At 51.8% G+C, this 18881-nt stretch overlaps 2 protein-coding genes across 2 annotated transcripts; one reads left to right on the top strand and one right to left on the bottom strand.

Annotated features, from left to right (window-relative positions):
* The first annotated feature begins 26 nt into the window (after window positions 1-26).
* On the top strand, window positions 27-14310 carry SMYD5 (SMYD family member 5). Its single transcript, XM_049857188.1, has 13 exons — window positions 27-143; window positions 5970-6078; window positions 6829-6968; window positions 7446-7567; window positions 7948-8017; window positions 8520-8624; window positions 9840-9902; window positions 10113-10183; window positions 10506-10612; window positions 11017-11073; window positions 11824-11918; window positions 12562-12632; window positions 12733-14310. Exons 1-13 carry the CDS (start codon window positions 48-50, stop codon window positions 12878-12880), a joined length of 1254 nt encoding a protein of 417 aa, XP_049713145.1. The 5' UTR covers window positions 27-47; the 3' UTR covers window positions 12881-14310.
* A 259-nt stretch (window positions 14311-14569) lies between these two features.
* PRADC1 (protease associated domain containing 1) lies at window positions 14570-18724 on the bottom strand. Its single transcript, XM_049857189.1, has 5 exons — window positions 18552-18724; window positions 16534-16634; window positions 15889-15998; window positions 15446-15613; window positions 14570-15228 (listed from the first exon to the last, which is right to left on the bottom strand). Exons 1-5 carry the CDS (start codon window positions 18616-18618, stop codon window positions 15108-15110), a joined length of 567 nt encoding a protein of 188 aa, XP_049713146.1. The 5' UTR covers window positions 18619-18724; the 3' UTR covers window positions 14570-15107.
* Between the last annotated feature and the right edge of the window lie 157 nt (window positions 18725-18881).

The following is an 18881-nucleotide window of genomic DNA, read 5'->3' as shown; positions in this document are numbered from 1 at the left end:
CGAGGCGGGGTCAAGGGTCAGGAGGCGGAGGCGCCTGCGCCCCCAAGATGGCGGCCTCCATGTGCGACGTGTTCTCTTTCTGCGTGGGCGTGGCGGGCCGGGCCCGGGGCACGGTGGAAGTCCGCTTCGTGAGCAGCTCCAAGGTGAGGCTGGGGCGGGCCCCGCCGGGAACCCCCATCCCGTCCGGCCTTGGAGACAGTCTTCCGGGATTCCTTTCCTGGAGCCTAGAGGCTTCTCTGCCGCTCGGATGCTGCGGCCCAGCTGCTGCTCGTGGGCCGGTGGCTCCCTGCGGGTCCCCACGCGCAGGCTCGGGGCGCCGTGACGCGGTGGACTGGGGGCTTCCGGATTCTCCGTGCGCGGCCCTCTCCCCCCGGAACCGGGCCAGCCTGCCAGCAGCCCTGCTATGGCTGGAGGGGTTGGGGGACATTGCTGCTGGGCCTTGGGAGCGGTGGGCGGGTACGTGGTGGGCAGAGAACTGACGTACCTGAAAGCGTGGGTCCTAAGGGAACTCTCTGAGTGAAATTTGAGTCGGGGGTGAGGAGAGACGGCAGGACCCTTCAGGAAGGGCCTTAGAGTACCATGGGATTTGGACTGGAGTCTGAAGGCCGTGGGAGCATTTGAAAGGTTTGTATGCGGGATAGTGACATGATTTTAGCCTCTTTATTATCGTGCTTTAAAAGTTCGTTGTAGAAAAAAAAGTGCACGTAAGAAAAGATAAAAATGACTCAATTCGATCATGCAGAGACGTTTTCACATTTTTCTATATTTGTTGTAAAAATGGTGCAGTGGAGGCATCTGACCTCCTTTGACTTCAGAAGGGGGAAGGAGCATCAAGACCAACAGCCCAAGGCCAATCATATGAGGCGGAGGTTGGACATACCACATCTCTCCAGCCTTTTTACCAATTCTGATACCAGATGTCTCTCCCACAGCACTCTACTTCTCTGCTGTAGTGGCCACACAAAACTCATCGACAATCTCATAGGGTTTATTAGGGAAGTCACAAAACTAAACCCATTGCCATCAAGTCAGTTCTCATTCATAGGGACCCTACAGGACAGAGTAGAACTGCCCATAGGGTTTCCAAGGAGTGGCTGGTGGATTGGAACTGTCGACCTTTTTGGTTAGGAGCCAATCTCTTAACCACTGCTCCATTAGGGAAGTAACAGGTTACAATTTAGGATCAGGAACGACTCAGAATATAGTTCTTCTGTCAGGACAGCTTCTCTGCTGTGTCCATAGGCAGGACTCTCCAAGTTCCTTGGCCCTGCGCCCAGCCTTTGCCCTACTTGGGCAAGTGTTACAAAGCTCTTTAGCTCCACTGACAGGTGCCTGGAGGCACCCCACTCTCCGCTCTCTCTCGCTCTGTAAGCCAGGAAGCCCACTGAGCTGTCTCCTGGTTCTGCTGCCTCTGCTGCTGCTGTTTCTCTGCCGCTACTTTTCGCAGCCTCTAGAGTTACAGCTCTCTCTGTCTCCTGGGTCTAGGAGGTTGTCAGCACAGGGATTCTAGGTCCAATGGACATGCTCCACTCCTAGCTCTTCTTTCTTGGTGGTAGTGAGGTCCTCCCCTTTCCAGCTCTGGGATGGCTCATTTTAAGCCTAGTGGAACGGTAAAACTGACCAATCCCCTTGTTAGGGTTCCATATACTTTAAGGATGACATGCACCTTATTTGCATTATCAGGAAGCTGTCCAGTCCTCTTGGTGAGCCACAGGCACCTTATTTTCATAGCCCCACCCAATCATTTGGTAAGAGTTATAAAATGGTGGTGAGAAAGGCCATATAAAAGTAATCCATTGCACCACACCTGTGCAAATATATGTATATTAAAGAAACCAAACTTTTTGCCGTTGAGTCAATTCCGGCTCATAGTGATCCTTAAGGACAGAGTAGAACTGCCCCATAGAGTTTCCGAGGAGCGCCTGGTAGATTCGAACTGCTGACCTTTTAGTTAGCTGTAGCTCTTAACCATTACACCACCGGGGTTTCCAAATGTGTGTGTGTGTGTATATGTATATATATATATAATATTTTTAAAAACTGCTTTTTGATGAAGGAGGCCTGGTGGTACAGTGGTTAAAGTGCTCGGCTGCCAACTAAAAGGTTGGCAGTTCGAGCCCACCAGCTACACTGATGAAGAAAGATGTGGCAGTCTGCTTCCCTAAAGATTACAGCCTTGGAAACCCTATGGGACAGTTTTACTCTCCTATAGGGTCACTGTGAGTTAGAATTGACTTGCCCACAGTGGAGTTGGCTTTTTGAGGTAGGAATAAATCTTTCACTATCAATGAAACTATTCCTATGTATTAATTTTTTAAAGCTGAGTAATATTCTATTTTATGAGAGGATCACAGTTAATTCAACCAACCCCTTATTTGTAGACATTTTGTTTTGTATAATTTTTTACCTGGGGGGCAGGGTCAAAGGTCTTGGAGCTTAATTTCTGTGCACACGTGTGTGTTCTCTCCAGTGCCGAGTATTTTCTTACCTTGTTATCTTTGCCAGTTGATACATGCAAAATGCTTTGGCTTTGTTTTCATTTACAATTTTTTGTTTGGTGAGATTGAATAATTTATTACATATAGTGGATGTGTGTACCCTTGGTCCTTGCCCAAGACGCCAGCCCTCTAGTCATTTGTTTCCTGATCTCGTCGTCTTAATACTGATCTAATTCCTCAGCTCAGCTTTCTACTCCAGAGGCTTCCAGAGCATTCCTCTCTGTAAATCAGCTCTCCTAATTTTCGGTCTCCTTAGCTGCTCACATCTCCCACCTGTACCCCAGGGTCTCTAGTGCTCCTGGTCGATTCCAACGACCACATGCCACATCAGCCCCACAGTGTGATGGTCTCTCAGGTTCTTGACTAGTAGTGTGCAGTGACAGTCACCTTTACTTCCACTTAGCCTCCTAATTCTCAGCCACCTCCTCTCTTCACTTCTTCCTTATCACTTTATCACTTCAGCTCCTCTACTTGCCCAATTATTCTGTCCTAGCCTTCTGTCAAAGCCTCAGCTCCGGAAGAATGTGCTTTTCCCATGCCTGCACCTGATGTGCTGCTGGAGAAAATCATATACCCACCCTGACTTGGTAACAAGATGGGTTATTTTGGGCTTTTTGCATCTATATTCAAGTGGGATTAGTTTGGGATTTTTTTTTTTTTGGCCTTGTGCTGTCTTCCTCCACATCAGGGTTATGCTTTTTTTTTTTTTTTAAATGGAGATGCTTTTCATTTTTTCTGTATTGAATAGTTCAAATAGCATAAGAATTACTTTGAAGGTTTGAGAGAGCTGGCTCATGAAACCTCATAGATTAGGGACCTCCCGTGGGAGTAGTTTTTGACCACTTTGTTGCTTCAGTGAACGTTGGCAGGAATGATTTTCAAAAATTTACCAACTATGAACAGATATTTGCACACCCATGTTCATTGCAGCACTGTTTACAATAGCAAAAGATGGAAGCAACCAAGGTGCCATCAGTGGATGAATGGATAAATTATGGTATATTCACACAATGGAATACTACGCATCAATAAAAAACAATGATGAATCCGTGAAAAAATTTCGTAACATGGAGGAATCTGGAAGGCATTATGCTGAGTGAAATTAGTCAGTTGCAAAAGGACAAATATTATATGAGACCACTATTATAAGAGCTCAAGAAATAATTTAAACAGAGAAGAAAGTATTCTTTGATGGTTACAAGAGTGGGGAGGGAGGGAAGGAGAGGGATATTCACTAATTAGTAGACAAAAACTATTCTAGGTGAAGGGTAAGACAACACACAGGAGAGGTCAGCACAACTGAACTAAACCAAAAGCAAAAAGTTTCCTGAATAAACCAAATGCTTCGAAGGCCAGTGTAGGAGGGATGGGGGCTTGGGGACCATGGTTTCAGGGGATATCTGGGTCAATTGGCATAATAAAATCTATTAAGAAGACATTTTGCATCCCACTTTGGAGAGTGGTGTCTGGGGTCTTAAAAGCTAGCTAGTGGCCATCTAAGATGCATCAATTGGTCTCAACCCACCTGGACCAAAGGAAAATGAAGAACACCAAAGACACAAGGGAATTATGAGCCCAAAAGACAGAAAGGGGCATATAAAGCAGAGACTACATCAGTCTGAGATCAGGAGAACTAAACAGTGCCCAGCTACAACCAATGACTGCCCTGGCAGGGAACACAACAGAGAACCCCTGAAGGAGCAGGAGAGCAGTGGGATGCAGACCTCAAATTCTCATAAAAAGACCAGACTTAATGGTCAGACTGAGACTAGCAGAACCCCAGAGGTCATGGTCCTCATACCTTCTGTAGGCCCAAGACAGGAACCATTCCCAAAGCCAACTCTTCAGATAGGGATTAGAGTGGACTATGAGATAGAAAATGATACTGGTGAGGAGTGAGCTTCTTGAATGAAGTAGACACATGAGACTATGTGGGCAGCTCCTGTCTGGAGGGGAGATGAGAAGGCAGAGGAGGACAGAGGCTGGCTCAATGGACACAGAAATAAGGGGTGGAGAGGAGGAGTGTGCTGTCTCATCAGGGGAGAGCAACTAGGAGTATGTAATAAGGTGTATATAAATTTTTGTATGAGAGACTGACTTGATTTGTAAACTTTCACTTAAAACACAATAAAAATTAAAAAAAGAAAAGAAACTGGTGTGTCAGAGGCTAGACCATCAAGGGTGTGTCCACAGCTTGGCCCAGTGGTTTTGTTTCTCCTCTGCCCCTCTACCACTCTCTCTACTGCTGGATAAACTCCTGGAGTTGTTCACAGGACTGAGATATGTGGCTCATGGGTTGCTCAGGGCCTGTCCTGTTGACACATCTCTGCTGTTCTGTGTGTGGGCGGCACCCCTATCTGGCCAAAGTGCCAGTGCTAGTAGGAAGCGGGGCTGTTTGGGAGCTACAGTGTGACAGGTCATTTTGCCGCTGTGTCAGTTTCGTTTCTCCCTTTGTCGTGGCAGCTCAGTGTTGGCGGGGGCACCATCCCTGTTCTCTAAGTGAACAGTGGGAGTAAGTACCCTCCTGGGCCTGCAGCTCCACCTGGATATTGAAGCTGTCTTCTGAGTCCTTTTGCACATGGCAGTTTGGAGATTGTTTTCTCATCTTTCATCCTCACATGATATATGCAGTGCCCTAACCAGTGTTTCTCAAACTTTAACATGCAATAAATTACCAGGGCATTTGTCAAAATGCAGATTCTGATTCAGCAGGTGGGGCCCAAGATTCTGCATTTCTAACAATCTCAGGTGATGCTGGTGCTGCCGGTCCATGGACTTCACCTTGAGTAGCAAGGAGCCAGAGCTCTTGAGGTGCATTCACCTATACTATGTCATTGCACCTGGTAGGTGTTATAATACTCAGTTTTTATACGGGAGGCAGAGGCAAAGAAGTGAAGCAGTTGGCTTAAAGGCTCACAGCACGTTAGCATTAGGACTGGTGCTGGGATTAGCTCATTCCTTTAGTGCAGCACCTGAGCACTGTGCTAGGTGCTGTAGTACCAGCTGACCAGGGAAGTAGAGCACTGTGCCCTAAACTAGGCCTCCCTCTCCCGTGGTATAGGGTTTGTGTACAACCCTGAGCAGCGGCAGCATCACTGCCAGGATCCTGGAGGGGCACATGGGTGACTGAGAGAAGGATGCCCTACCATCACCAGCACCTGGTACCACTCAGCTTGCTATGAGCCTTGGCCATGCTCTGGCCATTCTAAAAATTCTCTTCTGAGTATTCTGAGCTGGCTGCCATGGAGGCTGCATCCCTGCCTTGAGCCCTCTGCTCTGAATGGTCTTCAAGAGGTGTGACTGAAAGTAGGTCAGAGCTGTATTTCCAGAAGAGGCATTTATGGAGGCTGCTGACCATTCTCCATGAACCCTCCAGAGGCAGAGGCTTCTGCTGAGAGGGAGACACGTCGGGGTAATGTTGGATGGTCCTCTGTCTCTTCTAATGGCCATCTTATCCCTCTCTGCCCTCAGGGAAAGGGGCTGTTTGCCAAACAGCTGATCCGGAAGGGGGAGACCATCTTCGTAGAACGGCCCCTGGTGGCTGCACAGTTTCTCTGGAATGCACTTTATCGTTATCGAGGTGAGCACATCTCCTTGTCCACTCCTCATGGCTGCTGGGCCCAGTCACCTTTGTGCACAGGAAGAGAGGTGCTTATGCCCCCTACTGACTGACATCTCTGGGACCCTGGGTGTTCGGGAGAAAATGGCTGTCTTGCGTCGAGAGAAACGTGCCTGAGAACTACGCCTCTGTCCAGTCTCAGGCCATTTGGAGCTGTAAGCCTGCAGTGGAGTGGTCCTCTTGGTGTCTCCCTAGGTGGAGGAGTGTCACTCAGAGTCTGGCCCCATAGGACATCATGCTGAAGGGCTCTGTGCCTAAGTGGAGCCCCCACCAAGAGGAGGACGTGTGGCTCTTGGTCAAAGAAGGCAGAGTTAGGGCTCAGAAGCAAGTTGGATGCCCTGGGCTTTGCTAGCTGCATATTTTTTGCACACTTTTCTTAGCTTAGAGCCCATCTGTGAAAGGAAGGTCAGTTGGCTCCAGAGTGTGGGGGAAAGCCCAGTGTGGAGGACAGGGTGAACCTGACAGACTGAGTCCCGGTGAGGAGCAGGGAGTCAGACAGGAGGGGTGGCAGCTCCTGAGCAGGAGGAGGTGAAATCCATTCATTCATTCCATTCATTAACGTAGTCATTCATTCACTCACTTCCCCAACTTTTACTGAGAACCTGGTGTGTGCCAGGCAATGGTGAGCCCTGAGAATACCTCTCTGAAGAGCACAGACATGGCCTCTGCTCTCAGGGCACTTACGTGGTCACGTCTGGCTCTCACCCTCAGCCTGTGACCACTGCCTTCGGGCACTGGAGAAGGCCGAGGAGAACGCCCAGAGGCTGACTGGAAAACCAGGCCAGGTTCTGCCTCATCCAGAGCTATGCACTGTGCGGAAGGACCTGCATCAGAACTGTCCCCACTGCCAGGTGAGCGTCCCTCGGTGGGTGGAAGAGACCTTAGCTGATCCTCTTGGGGGAGACAGGAGTGAGAACAGACCTGGTCATGGCCCTGGAGAATCACAGTAGAGGGTGAGACACTGAAAAGGCTCAGTTATTGTTTTGGTCCCATCCTTCCTGTTCCAGGTCCATTGTCTAGAAAGTGGGCTTGGTGGGAGCTTGCCCTCTTCCTTCAAGCCCCTCTCCCCCCTCTGCCTGGCAGGGGTTTTCCCATCTACCTGAAAAGGTGTCTTCCCTTCCTGTGGTTTAATGAGCCTGGGGTAGGTACCCTCTCCCAGTCCCCAGAGCACCCTGTGCTTGTTCATCTAACCACTGAGCTCCTGCCCAGGGCCAGTTTGTGGAAGGAATGCATTTAGAGGCGGTAACATGGGATGGCTGTGCCTTAGCCCCCTCACCCCATGGCAAGCACCCAGGTTAAGCACCCACAATCTCCGCCCCTCCTGACAGGTGATGTACTGCAGTGCAGAGTGTCGGCAGGCAGCTGCTGAGCAGTACCACCAGGTCCTGTGTGCAGGGCCATCCCAGGACGACCCCCTGCATCCTCTCAATAAGCTGCAGGAGGCATGGAGGTAAGTAGCATTTCCTCTCTTCTTTGCTTTATTCCTCTCTCCCTGCCTGTCCTCAGCTCAGCAGCCATCTTTAAGTTACCATTCCCCCACCCTCTGATTTTTCCTCCATTCTTAGGGTTAAGCAGAGGCCGCAGTACCCAACCCCCTGCCTTTAATCTGAGCTGCCAGTCCTGCCATCCTCGACATTTTACACACTCCCACAGAGGTCCTCAGTAAGCCCATGAGGATGAAAAGTCCTGCTCAAGTCCCTGCTTATGTCTTTCTCTCTTTGGTTATACATGGAATTGGTACAAAGGGTTCTTTGTAGCAATCAGACTGGGCCTCCCTGAGCTCAGCTACTGGGGAGGGAATTTCTAGGCCAACCTTTTTTTCCTCCCTAGGAGTGTTCACTATCCCCCTGAGACTGCAAGCATCATGCTGATGGCCCGGATGGTGGCCACGGTGAAGCAGGTGAGCCCACCTGTCCCTCCTGGGGAGCTGGCTCTGGGCCCATTCAGCCCTCGGGCTTAGTCTCCTCCTCGCCTTAAGGCCGTGGCTCGGATGCAGAGTTCTCCCTGGCTTCCCAAAGAAGAGCTGCTTGCTCCGTAAAACCTTAGGAGTCCACTAACTGTAAATCAGGCATGAGGAGTGGGAGAGTGGGGCTCATTTTCTCTGTTGTCTTCCATCTCTGGGAGGACTTCTTGGGCAGTAGCAATTCATACATTTGATTTATAGGTACCACCTTTTCAGGACTGTCTCTTACATCAAATGAGACCAGCCACTGTATAAGCACCTTCTGTCAAAATTTGGTTCCTCAGCCTTATTTTCCCAAGTATGGGTGTACTGATTAGCTTGGTCCAGTAGGGGAGATGATTAGAGTGGGGAGGGTGGGGAGGTGTCCATGAGTCCACGTGGGTATGTGCACACATGTGCCTGGGTGAGTGTGACCCTTCAGTGTATTTGTTCACTGCAGGCTAAGGATAAGGATCGTTGGATCAGGCTCTTTTCCCAGTTCTGTAACAAAACGGCCAATGAGGAGGAGGAAATTGTCCACAAACTCCTGGGGGACAAATTCAAGGTCGGTCTTCTATGATCCCTGCCCTGCCCTGCCCTGCCCTCAGTAGCCTGTGATGGCTACCTGAGGGGAGCCTCATGTTTGGGCCCTCCCCAGCCACATGAAGGGGTTAGAGCTTGAGTCCAAAATCAATTGTAAGTACTTGTATTCCTGTTACTGTTTAACTTCATGATCAGTGGCCCTGAAATAGGGAAGCGGGGTGGTGACAGAGGAATGCAGAGCTGGGTACCCTGTCCTGAAAGTGCCCTTTACCCTGATGCGGGAAGGCAGAACCCTCGTAATAGGATAACCAGTTGCCATTGAGTTGATTCCAGCTCACAGGGACCTCTTGTGTGTCAGAGTAGAACTGTGCTCCACAGGGTTTTCAGTGGCTGATTTTTTAGAAGTAGATCACCAGGTCTTTCTTCCAAGGCCCCTCTGGGTAGACTTGAACCTCTAACCTTTCAGTTAGCAGCTGAGCACTTAACCATTTGCGCTACCCAGGGATTCCTCATGATAGGATAAAACCCCAAACCAAACCCACTGCCGTCGAGTCGATTCCGACTCATAGTGACCCTATAGGACAGAGTAGAACTGCCCCATAGAGTTTCCAAGGAGCGCCTGGCGGATTTGAACTGCCGACCTCTTGGTTAGCAGCCGTAGCACTTAACCACTATACCACCAGGGTTTCCTATGATAGGATAGCAGTGAAAAAAATCAGGTATAATAGCAAATTGAGGGTTGGGGTCCCACAGAGTCCAGGAGCAGCGTGAAACACAGTTTATTAAGTGCCCGCTTCCAGTCAGTTACCAGTTCATGCTGAGGACACCAGACTTCCATGCAGGAGCTGCCTGAGGGTGGAGGCAGGTGTGTGAAAGGGATGCATCTGGGATGGGCCTCCCAGCATGGAATTCTGAGGGAAGGGGTGGGGGGCTCCAAGCTGGTCTGGAGTCAGATTAGGGGAGCCTGGAGGTTGGTGGTAAGGACTAGGCTAGCCCTGCTGGTTCAAATGCTGGAAAATAGGGACAATTTTGTGGTTTGCCACCTTGGGTTGGAGCAGTCCAGTGGATTGCCAAAGCTCTCTGGAGATAAGGACTCTGTGGCCTTCCTTTGCCCCGAGGGAAAGCTCAGTCTACAGAGCTGGCCCTTTTTCTTCCCTCACCTGGTATTCTGGGCCCTGCTGGGTGCTAATGGGAAATCCCCAGGGATGCAAGTCTCTCCCTGCTTCCCCTAAACCAGGGCCAGCTGGATCTTCTGCGGAGACTCTTCACAGAGGCCCTGTATGAAGAAGCACTCAGCCAGGTGAGCGTGGAGAGCGTAGGCCGGGGCCTCCCAGTCAGTCCAGCTCTCCAGGAGCAACTGGGCTCAGCCTTTCCTGCTGGGACCGCTAAGCCAGAGCTGAATTGGTCTTCTGGAGTTGGTATGGGAGTCACTCAGAGAAGACCTCCAGAACAGAGGGGTGCATCAGGAAGTGGCTGTAACCCTAGCATTCATCTCCTCTCTCTCCTGCAGTGGTTCACTCCAGATGGATTCCGGTCTCTCTTTGCTCTTGTTGGGACCAATGGCCAAGGAATCGGGACCAGGTTAGGAGAGAATGTTCCTGGGCTGTTGGACTTATCCCTCAGGGCTCAGGTGGGAGATGGACTGAGGAAGGTGGCCACAGCTCCTTTAAAGATAGGGTGAGGCAGGATGTGACTCTGGCCAGAGCACTGTACCAGACACAGTGCGGGGACTCAGAAAAAATGTTCTTGGGGGCTTGATCTGTCGGGGAAGATGGGGCCCCACCCTTGAGGAAGACACGGGGTATGGGTGAGAAACTCCCATCTGGGCTTAACTTGCCTGGAAGTGGAAAGCCCTGTGACCTGGCCTCCTCCTCCCCAACCCTTGGCTGCCTGGGGCCCCCAGCTCCCTGAGCCAGTGGGTCCATGCCTGTGATGCTCTGGAGCTGAAGCCTCAGGACCGCGAGCAGCTGGACGCCTTCATTGACCAACTGTACAAGGACATCGAGGCAGGTGGGTGACATGGGGCCTTGGCCTCACCCAACTTGGAGACCCCTCCCAGTCAGGTGGTGGACACAGTCCTCCCCCAGAGAGCTCTAAGTGAATGGTGGGGGAAGGTAATCCTGTGTGCTTGTGGGTAGCCTCAGATCTGTCCACAGGACACGTGGAGAAGAAATGGCCTGAGATCTGGGCAGAGGCTCAATGCTTGGGGGAGGGGTGCTGGACAAATAGGGTGGTGGTGTTAGAAAAGCAAGGTTTGGCCTTAGAGGAGTAATTTTGGGTAAAATGGTGGACACCAGGTGCATCAGTGCGGTGGGGCTGGTGGACAGTGGAGCCAGTCCCTGTCCTTGTAAGCAAGTTCCCTTTTCCCACCTTTAAAATGGGTCGAATAATGCCTGCATATTACTCCCTTCCAGCAACTGGCGAGTTTCTTAACTGTGAAGGATCTGGCCTCTTTGTGCTTCAGAGCTGCTGTGAGTCATGGGGTCCCGGGGGCATTTCTGCCTTTGCCAAGTGGCCTCAAAGCCACAGTTAATTTCTCAGTTGGTCCCTTCTATGTTGGTGGGATTGAATCTGGGAGCAGGGTTAGGTCTGAGCTTCCTTAAGGATTTCCCGGGGGCCTTTTTGTGCTGTCATTTTTCCATTCATTCATTCACTTGACTGATCATATGTAATACCTTCCAGCAGGCCAGCCCCTGTGCAAAGCTCAGACTCTTGCAAAGGGAGATTTGGCAGGGGAGCGTTGGGAGAGGCTGGGAGGCCCTCAGGATCCTGGGAAGAGGAAGCTCATCAGCACCTGATGGGAGGGGAGAGCTAACTGCCTTTTCCAGATCTAAGCCTCCCACCCTCTGGTTTCCTCACTGCAAACACTCCTGCCCAAGCTGCAGGGCCACTCCACCCCTCCCAAGCTGGGCTTTCAAAGAGCCTGGCTTGGCTGTTACAATCATGCAGTAGCAGACAGAACTGTTCAGGGCCCTGGCGCTCCTTCTCCAGACACTGGCAAACTGAGAATTAGGTCAGCCTGTGAGGAGAGCAGGGCAGTCATAGAGGGTGGGAGGGGGCGGTGATATGCCTGCGCTCTATGGCCTTCAGAAGAGCACTGGATGGAGAGTCAGGAAACGTGGGGCAGGGATCAGAAAATGAGAAGATGGGACCCAGTGCTTTGTCTGCTGACGCTATTATTTTTCTTAGCTGGTAATCCTTACCTGCCTCTCCTGACCCAGGCAACCACAGCTGTGTTCCCAATGCAGAGACCTCCTTCCCAGAAAACAACTTCCTTTTGCATGTCACTGCCTTGGAGGATATTAAGCCAGGAGAGGTGAGGGGGCCAGAGCCCTGGAGGGTGGGCAGTCGACCTCGTAAGTTCTCTCTGGTATTGGGAGCAGCAGTGGCTAGAGCCCCTTAAAGTCCAGGCTGCTGGGTTGAATCCCCATGTGCCCCAGGGCACAAATCCTTTTGCTTATGAGTACTCTCACCCTACCCCACCTCTTCAAAAAATAATTCCAGAATGCCTCAGAGCAGCAGTGTTTGAAGGACAGCTGTGTACGGCCAGGTTCTCTTGATCAACAAGTCTAATTTCTAAGAAAGCAGGAGGAGATAGCTCTTGGCAGCTTGGTCCATGGGGGGCTGGCGTGGGTTTGGGGGTCCTGGCTATTAGCACAGGGCACAGAGCCTGGTTGAATCTTCTTCCAGGGCAAGTAGCATCACACAAAGCTAACCTCTGACCCCAGTCACAGACCTGGGCCAGCACCTGGCTTTAACCATGGCCTGAGGCCAACCCCAGTCCCTTCTGTCTCAGACACACGTGTTGGAGCCTCATAGTGGCCTGCCTGCTGAAGGCTGGGGAACGGATGGGGCAGCTCAGGCCTGGCTCCTGGGGATCGGGGGTGACTGGGGAAGCGCTTATCCCATCTCATATAGAGAACAGACTGTTAGACCCCACCCTCTCCTCTCCTCTGCAGGAAATCTGTATCAGCTACTTAGACTGCTGCCAGCGGGAGCGTAGCCGCCACAGCCGCCACAAGATCCTCAGGTGCCAGTTGGGGCCATGGCGGGCAGCGGGGCTCTGGGGTCCTCTGTCTCCGTGGCTGCCTGACTTTTCGCCCCTACTGCCATCCCCCCATCCCCTGCAGGGAGAACTATCTGTTTGTTTGTTCCTGCCCCAAATGCCTGGCAGAGGCTGATGACCCCAATGTGACCTCGGAGGAAGAGGAAGAAGACGAGGAAGAGGAAGGAGAGCCAGAAGACGCAGAGCTGGGGGATGAGATGACTGATGTGTGATACTGCCCTGCCCAGAAGGGGCCCTACCCCAGTCCCTGCCAGAAAAGGGGGCCCTTCCTCCAGAGAGGAGGTTTGGAAGGAAGTCCCCACCCTTGTTGCCTGCTTTTCCCCCATTCTAGCTCTGTCTCTGCCAGATGGTAGGATAGAGAATGGACCCTAGGCCCTCCACCTCCCACCAGACCTCATGCCCTGGACACTGCTGCTGAGTTGGCTCAGGCTCTGCACTGTCACTGAGCCCTTCAGAATTGGCCTTCCCTTGAGGCACTCCACTCTAGGGTGTGAGAGGCTGGATCCAAGGTCAAGGCCTAACAGTATTTCTTCCCCTTGGCTCACAGCCTACCCTCACCCATCCACCTGAGGCTTCTCCCCTCTCAACCTGCTGTTCTGTTTTGAGGGGGGTAACAAAGTAGCACAGCCTTGAAACCCTACGGAGCAGTTCTACCCTGCATACGTGGGGTCGCCCTAAGTTGGAATCAACTGGATGGCAACTAACACCACCAGGAACTGGCAAATCTGAGAACAGCCTGATTTCATTGAAGCAGAAATGGGAAGGAGGTGAGGCTCCCTCCCCTTCTTCCCACCTGCCACAGTTGGAGGTGATAAGGCAACTGCTGTCAGAGGGAGAGAGGAGGAGCTGGGCCTCTGGAGCACCTTCCCTAAGGCTCTCTGACAGGGGATATTGCATCAGGAAGAGGAGATTACTTCCTTCTTTGCCTCACTCCCGGCATTTGGAGATCTGGGATAGTGGAGATGGCCCCTTCCCCAGATGCCAGAATCTCTGTACTTGTGCCTTGCTCTCAGGCCCTGGCACAACGGCTGGCCCCATGGGGTACAGAAGATGCCTGGCCTTCCTCAGATGAGGCATGTGAGGATCATCACCCCTTCCTGCTGAGGACTTTAGCAGCATGGCCGAGACCTAGGGATGACAGGCCTGTGCTCCATAATTTAGGATGTTCTAAAGTCTTCAAAAATAAAAAAGTCTTCCCTAGGTCAGTGAGAGGCTCTCCTGGCCTCAGTCTTCATCTTCAGGGTTTCCAGAGGGGAACACTGAAGTCTTCCAGAAACCTAGAAAAGCTGGACTAGAAACTCTGAGATTAATCCTGACTGTACCCCCTTCTCACTCCTCATTTACCACTACCCATTGCTTTCTAGTTGGGTGCTGTGGCAATTACAACTCATCACTCCCAATTCCTTCTTATCTACCTTCTCTGAGGGGCCTGCCACATCCCTCTGCTGAGGGATCGCAGGAGGGTGGGTGCCCACTACAGGCCTTTTGCTGGATTATGGAGCCAGGTGAAACCTGCTTGTTTGGCCCCCTCACTTATTGGGTTCTTCACAGCAGCCAACACCCTCTCCCATGCCCACCTACCCACTGTTCTCAATAAAACGTGAGTGGTGACAGGCCTCTGCAGGAATGCTTTGTAGACAGTGGCTTGACAGGCTACCTGGGGCACCTAGCAGTCAGGTGGGTGCAAAGGGGGAGCATTAGGCCAGGCAGTGGTGGGAAATGGGAGCCTCACGTCTGGTCTCATCCACACTCTGCTGTGCAAATGTTCCATGAGCCCAAAAGCAACAGTCCTCTGAAGTCCAGTGTGGGTCCCCACTCCCAGGCTACAGGATGAGTCTTCTCCCTAGGTGGCTTCCTCAGTGCTGGAGCAGGAGACTGCTGGGATCAGAGACCAGCAGTCTGGGCACTGGTCCCTAAGGACCTTGGGCAAATCACTTATCCTCTCTGGGCCTCAATTTCTACCTCTCAAAATGAGGGTATGGGACAAGTGAGTTTTGAAGGCCCTTTCTGCCACTGTGTGCTCTTATTCTAAGACAAACAGTTGCAACCCTGGTAAGTAGCTTTATTGCTAAAAAGTCAGTGAAGGTTTATTGAGTCCCAAAACAGCTGCTCCTCAAACCACTCCAGCAACTCCTGGGGGAGGGGCTGTGAACAGCATTGTGAGGAGACCCTGGGTAGGAAGGCTGGGGCCAGGTGGGATGTAGCCCTTCACAGATGGCTCTCAGGCCACTTTTTGTTCCAGATCCTAGCCAGAAGCCCTAGGGCCTGGGCAGAGAAGCCAGTGGTGCAGCTTCCCTCCTTCAGCCTAGCCCAAGCCCAAGCCACTCCCTGGCTCCCACCCATCCCCATATGCTCTCCCCAACTCCCAAACAGCAGAACTCCCAGGTTTCCCTTTTCCAACCCAGAGTTGCTTATGGTTGGAATGTGGGACCGACTCTTCTACCAGAAGGTCCAGGGTGGCTGCAGTAGCTCAAAGGTAGGGATGCTGGTGACATTGACTGGGATGGAAATGATGGCCCATGGCAGCCCGTGCTGTTCCAGAGAGCGGCGGATCATGTAGCTGGGAGGGCATGAAGAGAGGTGGCAACGGTCACCTTCTCAGCACCCCATCACGCCCTGCTGCCCCCATGTCTCTGGGAGTCCCAAGGACTTTTTTTGCCCCCCAATCGGGGTACCCCAAGATGAGGCCTAGGAGAAGGGACTGGTAATTGCCCTTGACCTCCCCAAGTGATGGCACCTAGCTGATGCTGATGTGGCCAGAGACAAGGAGCCCTCACCCATCTCGGCCGAGCAGGAAGAGGGCTGGGATGTCAGCGGTCCGCTGGGTACTGTCCTGTATCATCTCCACGTAGAAGCTGTCATTGTCAACCGCATTGTCGGAGATAATCACTGCCCGCCCGCCGTGCTCCTGCACCACCCGGGTCTTGGAGAGGAAGGAGCAGCCCCTGGAAGAGGTGGAGATGAGAGTGAAGGAAAGGGTCCTAGCTACCCCTTTCCAGACCATCACCTGTGTGGGTGGAAGAAGGACCATGGAGGATTTTTTATAATGGCTAGTAGGTAAATAGCCAAAGGGCCGGAATCATCTTAAGATAGTTTTAAACACCTTTAAAACAATGACTCGTCCCCAGAAAAGCTGTTTCAAAGCATCACTAACAACTATGACCCCCAAATCTGCCCTATGCCTGCTCTCCCCTTGTGTCCATGTCTGCCCGCTCCTTACCCCCTCTCCACCAGAGCGATTTGGTCCTGGATGAAGAAACCGTTGCTGAGTTCCCCACAGGCCTCTGGGGGTTCGGCAGGGACAAGGTGGATCTGCTCATACCTTGTGTGCTGAAAGACATTCAGGTAGAATAGAGTGTGAAAAGATGGCTGCTTTCTGACTGCGCTGACATCCCATCCAATTGGTTTCCCGTAGAGTGTGAAGGAAACATGAACTGGTTTCTGTGTGCAGGGAACTGGAGCATTGTAATTCTCACGAAGGCCCAGATGATTGTCCTACCCAACCCTGCCTTTCTGGGAGATAGGGGAGTTTGTGTGGACCCAGAGAGGGGAAGTGACTTGCCTTAAATCACATAGTTCAGAGGTAGAGCTGGCAGAGGAAGCTGGTGCCTTTGGTTTCTCACTATGTCATGACAGCCTGTCCCTCCATGGTGCCCAGGTCTGTGCTAGACCCACGGGAGGAGCTGGAAGCATTTCCTCCCTGCACTGCAGCCCCTGGAGGGCACAGCTGGGTTCTGATCCATTCCCCGGCTCAGCACTGGGCCGTGGCGGCACTCAGGTACTGGTTGAAGGGATGAGAGGGACACCCAGCTCAGTGAGGAGGGGAGGAAGAACGTCAAAATGGAGAGGGCCTCCGGAAACTTACAAAGATACCACCAAAGTCCTTGGCAGGTGTGGCTGTGAAGATGTATCGAATGTCCCCAGGACTCAGCACTTGGAAGTACAAATAGTCATTGATACGTAAGCCTGAAGGACAAAGAGTACAGGTGAGAAGCTTCCGGGGAACAAGTTAGTTCAGGTTCAGACCGTGGACTCTGGGTCTGAACCTGGGCTGACTGGTCTCCCCAGGAGGGTGAGATAGACGGTCTTTGCCCTGTAGAGGATAGAGTTGAGGCAGATAACATTAGTAACCCCAGAGATTTATAGCTGCTGTTCTAGTGTTCTCTCTCTGGGGAGTTAATCCTTGTTTGCTCTGAAGTGGGCCTGGGAGTTTCAAGGTGGAGATGTCGTGGCCCCGGTAAACAATTCTCACTAAAACTTAAAATTGACTCTCTGTTCCCACTGCCATTCCCCTAGCCCACCCACCCTATTGCCCTGACTGTTCCAGCTTCTTAACTTTTGTTTGCCTCCACTCTTGCTTCCTAAGGTCCATTCTCCAAACAATAGCCATCTTAACACATAAACACGACCATGTTGTCATCCCCAGGACTTCAATGACTTCCCTTTGGACTTAAAATCGAATCTTAAGTCTTAACAGCCTACAAGACACTGCTTGATCTGGCCCCCGGACACTACTGCAAGCTCATCTCCTCCTTACTATATTCAAACTACGCTGCCCTCCTTTCAGTTTCTTGACCATCCCAGCTCTTCACTTCTCCAGGTCTTCCTCCAAGTTGTTCTCTCTACCTAGAAGGCTCCCTACCTTCACTCACCCCACGTATTTACCTGCCTCACTCCTATGCATCCTTTGGGTCACAGCTTAAATTTCACTTTCTCAGAGAAACTTTCTGCACTGTGACTGCCTTCTCCTAACACCCATTCGAATTGAGTTCCCCTCGTACTTCTTCTCCACTGACGTTTTCAACAAAATTTGTAATTGTATTCATATTCATTGCTGCATCCCCAGTGTCTAACACAGGGGCTAAGATATAGCGGGTGCTCAACAAAGGGTGACGAATGAGCAACTATTTCTGGCTCCAACACACTGAGGAAGAGAATTGCCAGAGCAAACAGACTTTCCTGGGGTGTGGGAACTTCTTTTCAGCACCAAAGTTTAATATTTTACCTGGCCTCGAGTCCCTGGTTTCCTTAGCCATGGATCAGCTAGCCAACAAATTACCATGCACTACCATGTGCCAGACTTTGGGCTGATTGTGACTAGTTGTCCTCGCCTACTGCCCACATCACTGCCACCAGGTAGCGCTCTGTTGGCTTGGCACTGGGCAATAGCGTTTTGACCCAAGAATGGGGACTCTCCATCCAATACAGATGCACTTCCAGGAGGCCTTCCTGAATTAAAGCTAAGCTCCCCACCCCACCTCCTTGCCTAGCCTCTGCATCTGTTTATCTGTGTAAATTAAGTGTGAGTATATGTGTGTATGTATATATACGAGTCGGAATCGACTCGACGGCACTGGGGGGTTTATATATATGTATACACACACATACACACATATATAGGGTTATGAGCTGGAACCGACTCCACGGCACCTAACGACATATACAAATATATACATACATGTATACATGGCTGTATACGTACATGTGCTTGTGTAGGTGCTAACAGATTGTGTGTGCTTGTGTGAGAGCCCAGATGTAGGATTATATGCTGTATAATTTTTTATTATATTTTTATGTGTATGAGTGCTCACATACATATCTCCAGCTTGTAGGATTTTCCAGGTGTCCCTTGTGCCTCGTCCTGGTCACCACCCTCGGCCACCTGGGTCCTGCTTCAACGTGGGGGGCTGAGGACTCAGAGTCTAGGCTTGGGCTGCGCCTAGCGCATGTCCCTGGGGACCAGCACCCAACCAGCCAGCCATCTGTCCCCGCACCTGCCCTGCCTCAAACTCGCGGGGTCCCCAAGGTGACCCGTGGCCCCCAGCCGGAGACGCGCGCAAGCTGGACGGCCTGCCCCACAGCGCAGTCCCGCCCGTTGCTCACCGTGGGCCGCGACGCACGCGGGGAACCAGAGCACGAGACAACACCAGCCCGCGGCCCCAGGGACCATTTCCAGGGCCCTGCCCGGCTCTGCGTTTTCCCCCGGCGCCCCGCCGCGCGTCCCTCGCCGGACTTCAGCCGGAGAGCTGCTCCGGCCTCCCGCCCACAGACCCGCTCTCGTGGCTTGTTGGCTAACCGGAACGAGGCCTGTTGCCGATTGGCTCTCATGCCTGCTCATGTAGCCACGCTTTCCGCCTCTGCGCCTTAGCCTACTTCCCATTGGCCAAGAGAAGTGGGGCTGAAGGCTGATTGGCTTAAGCTGTGAACACCAAT

The sequence above is a fragment of the Elephas maximus genome, chromosome 17 (assembly GCF_024166365.1).
Source record: "Elephas maximus indicus isolate mEleMax1 chromosome 17, mEleMax1 primary haplotype, whole genome shotgun sequence".
Lineage (NCBI taxonomy): Eukaryota > Metazoa > Chordata > Mammalia > Proboscidea > Elephantidae > Elephas > Elephas maximus.
This window is presented reverse-complemented; position numbering and strand designations above follow the sequence as displayed.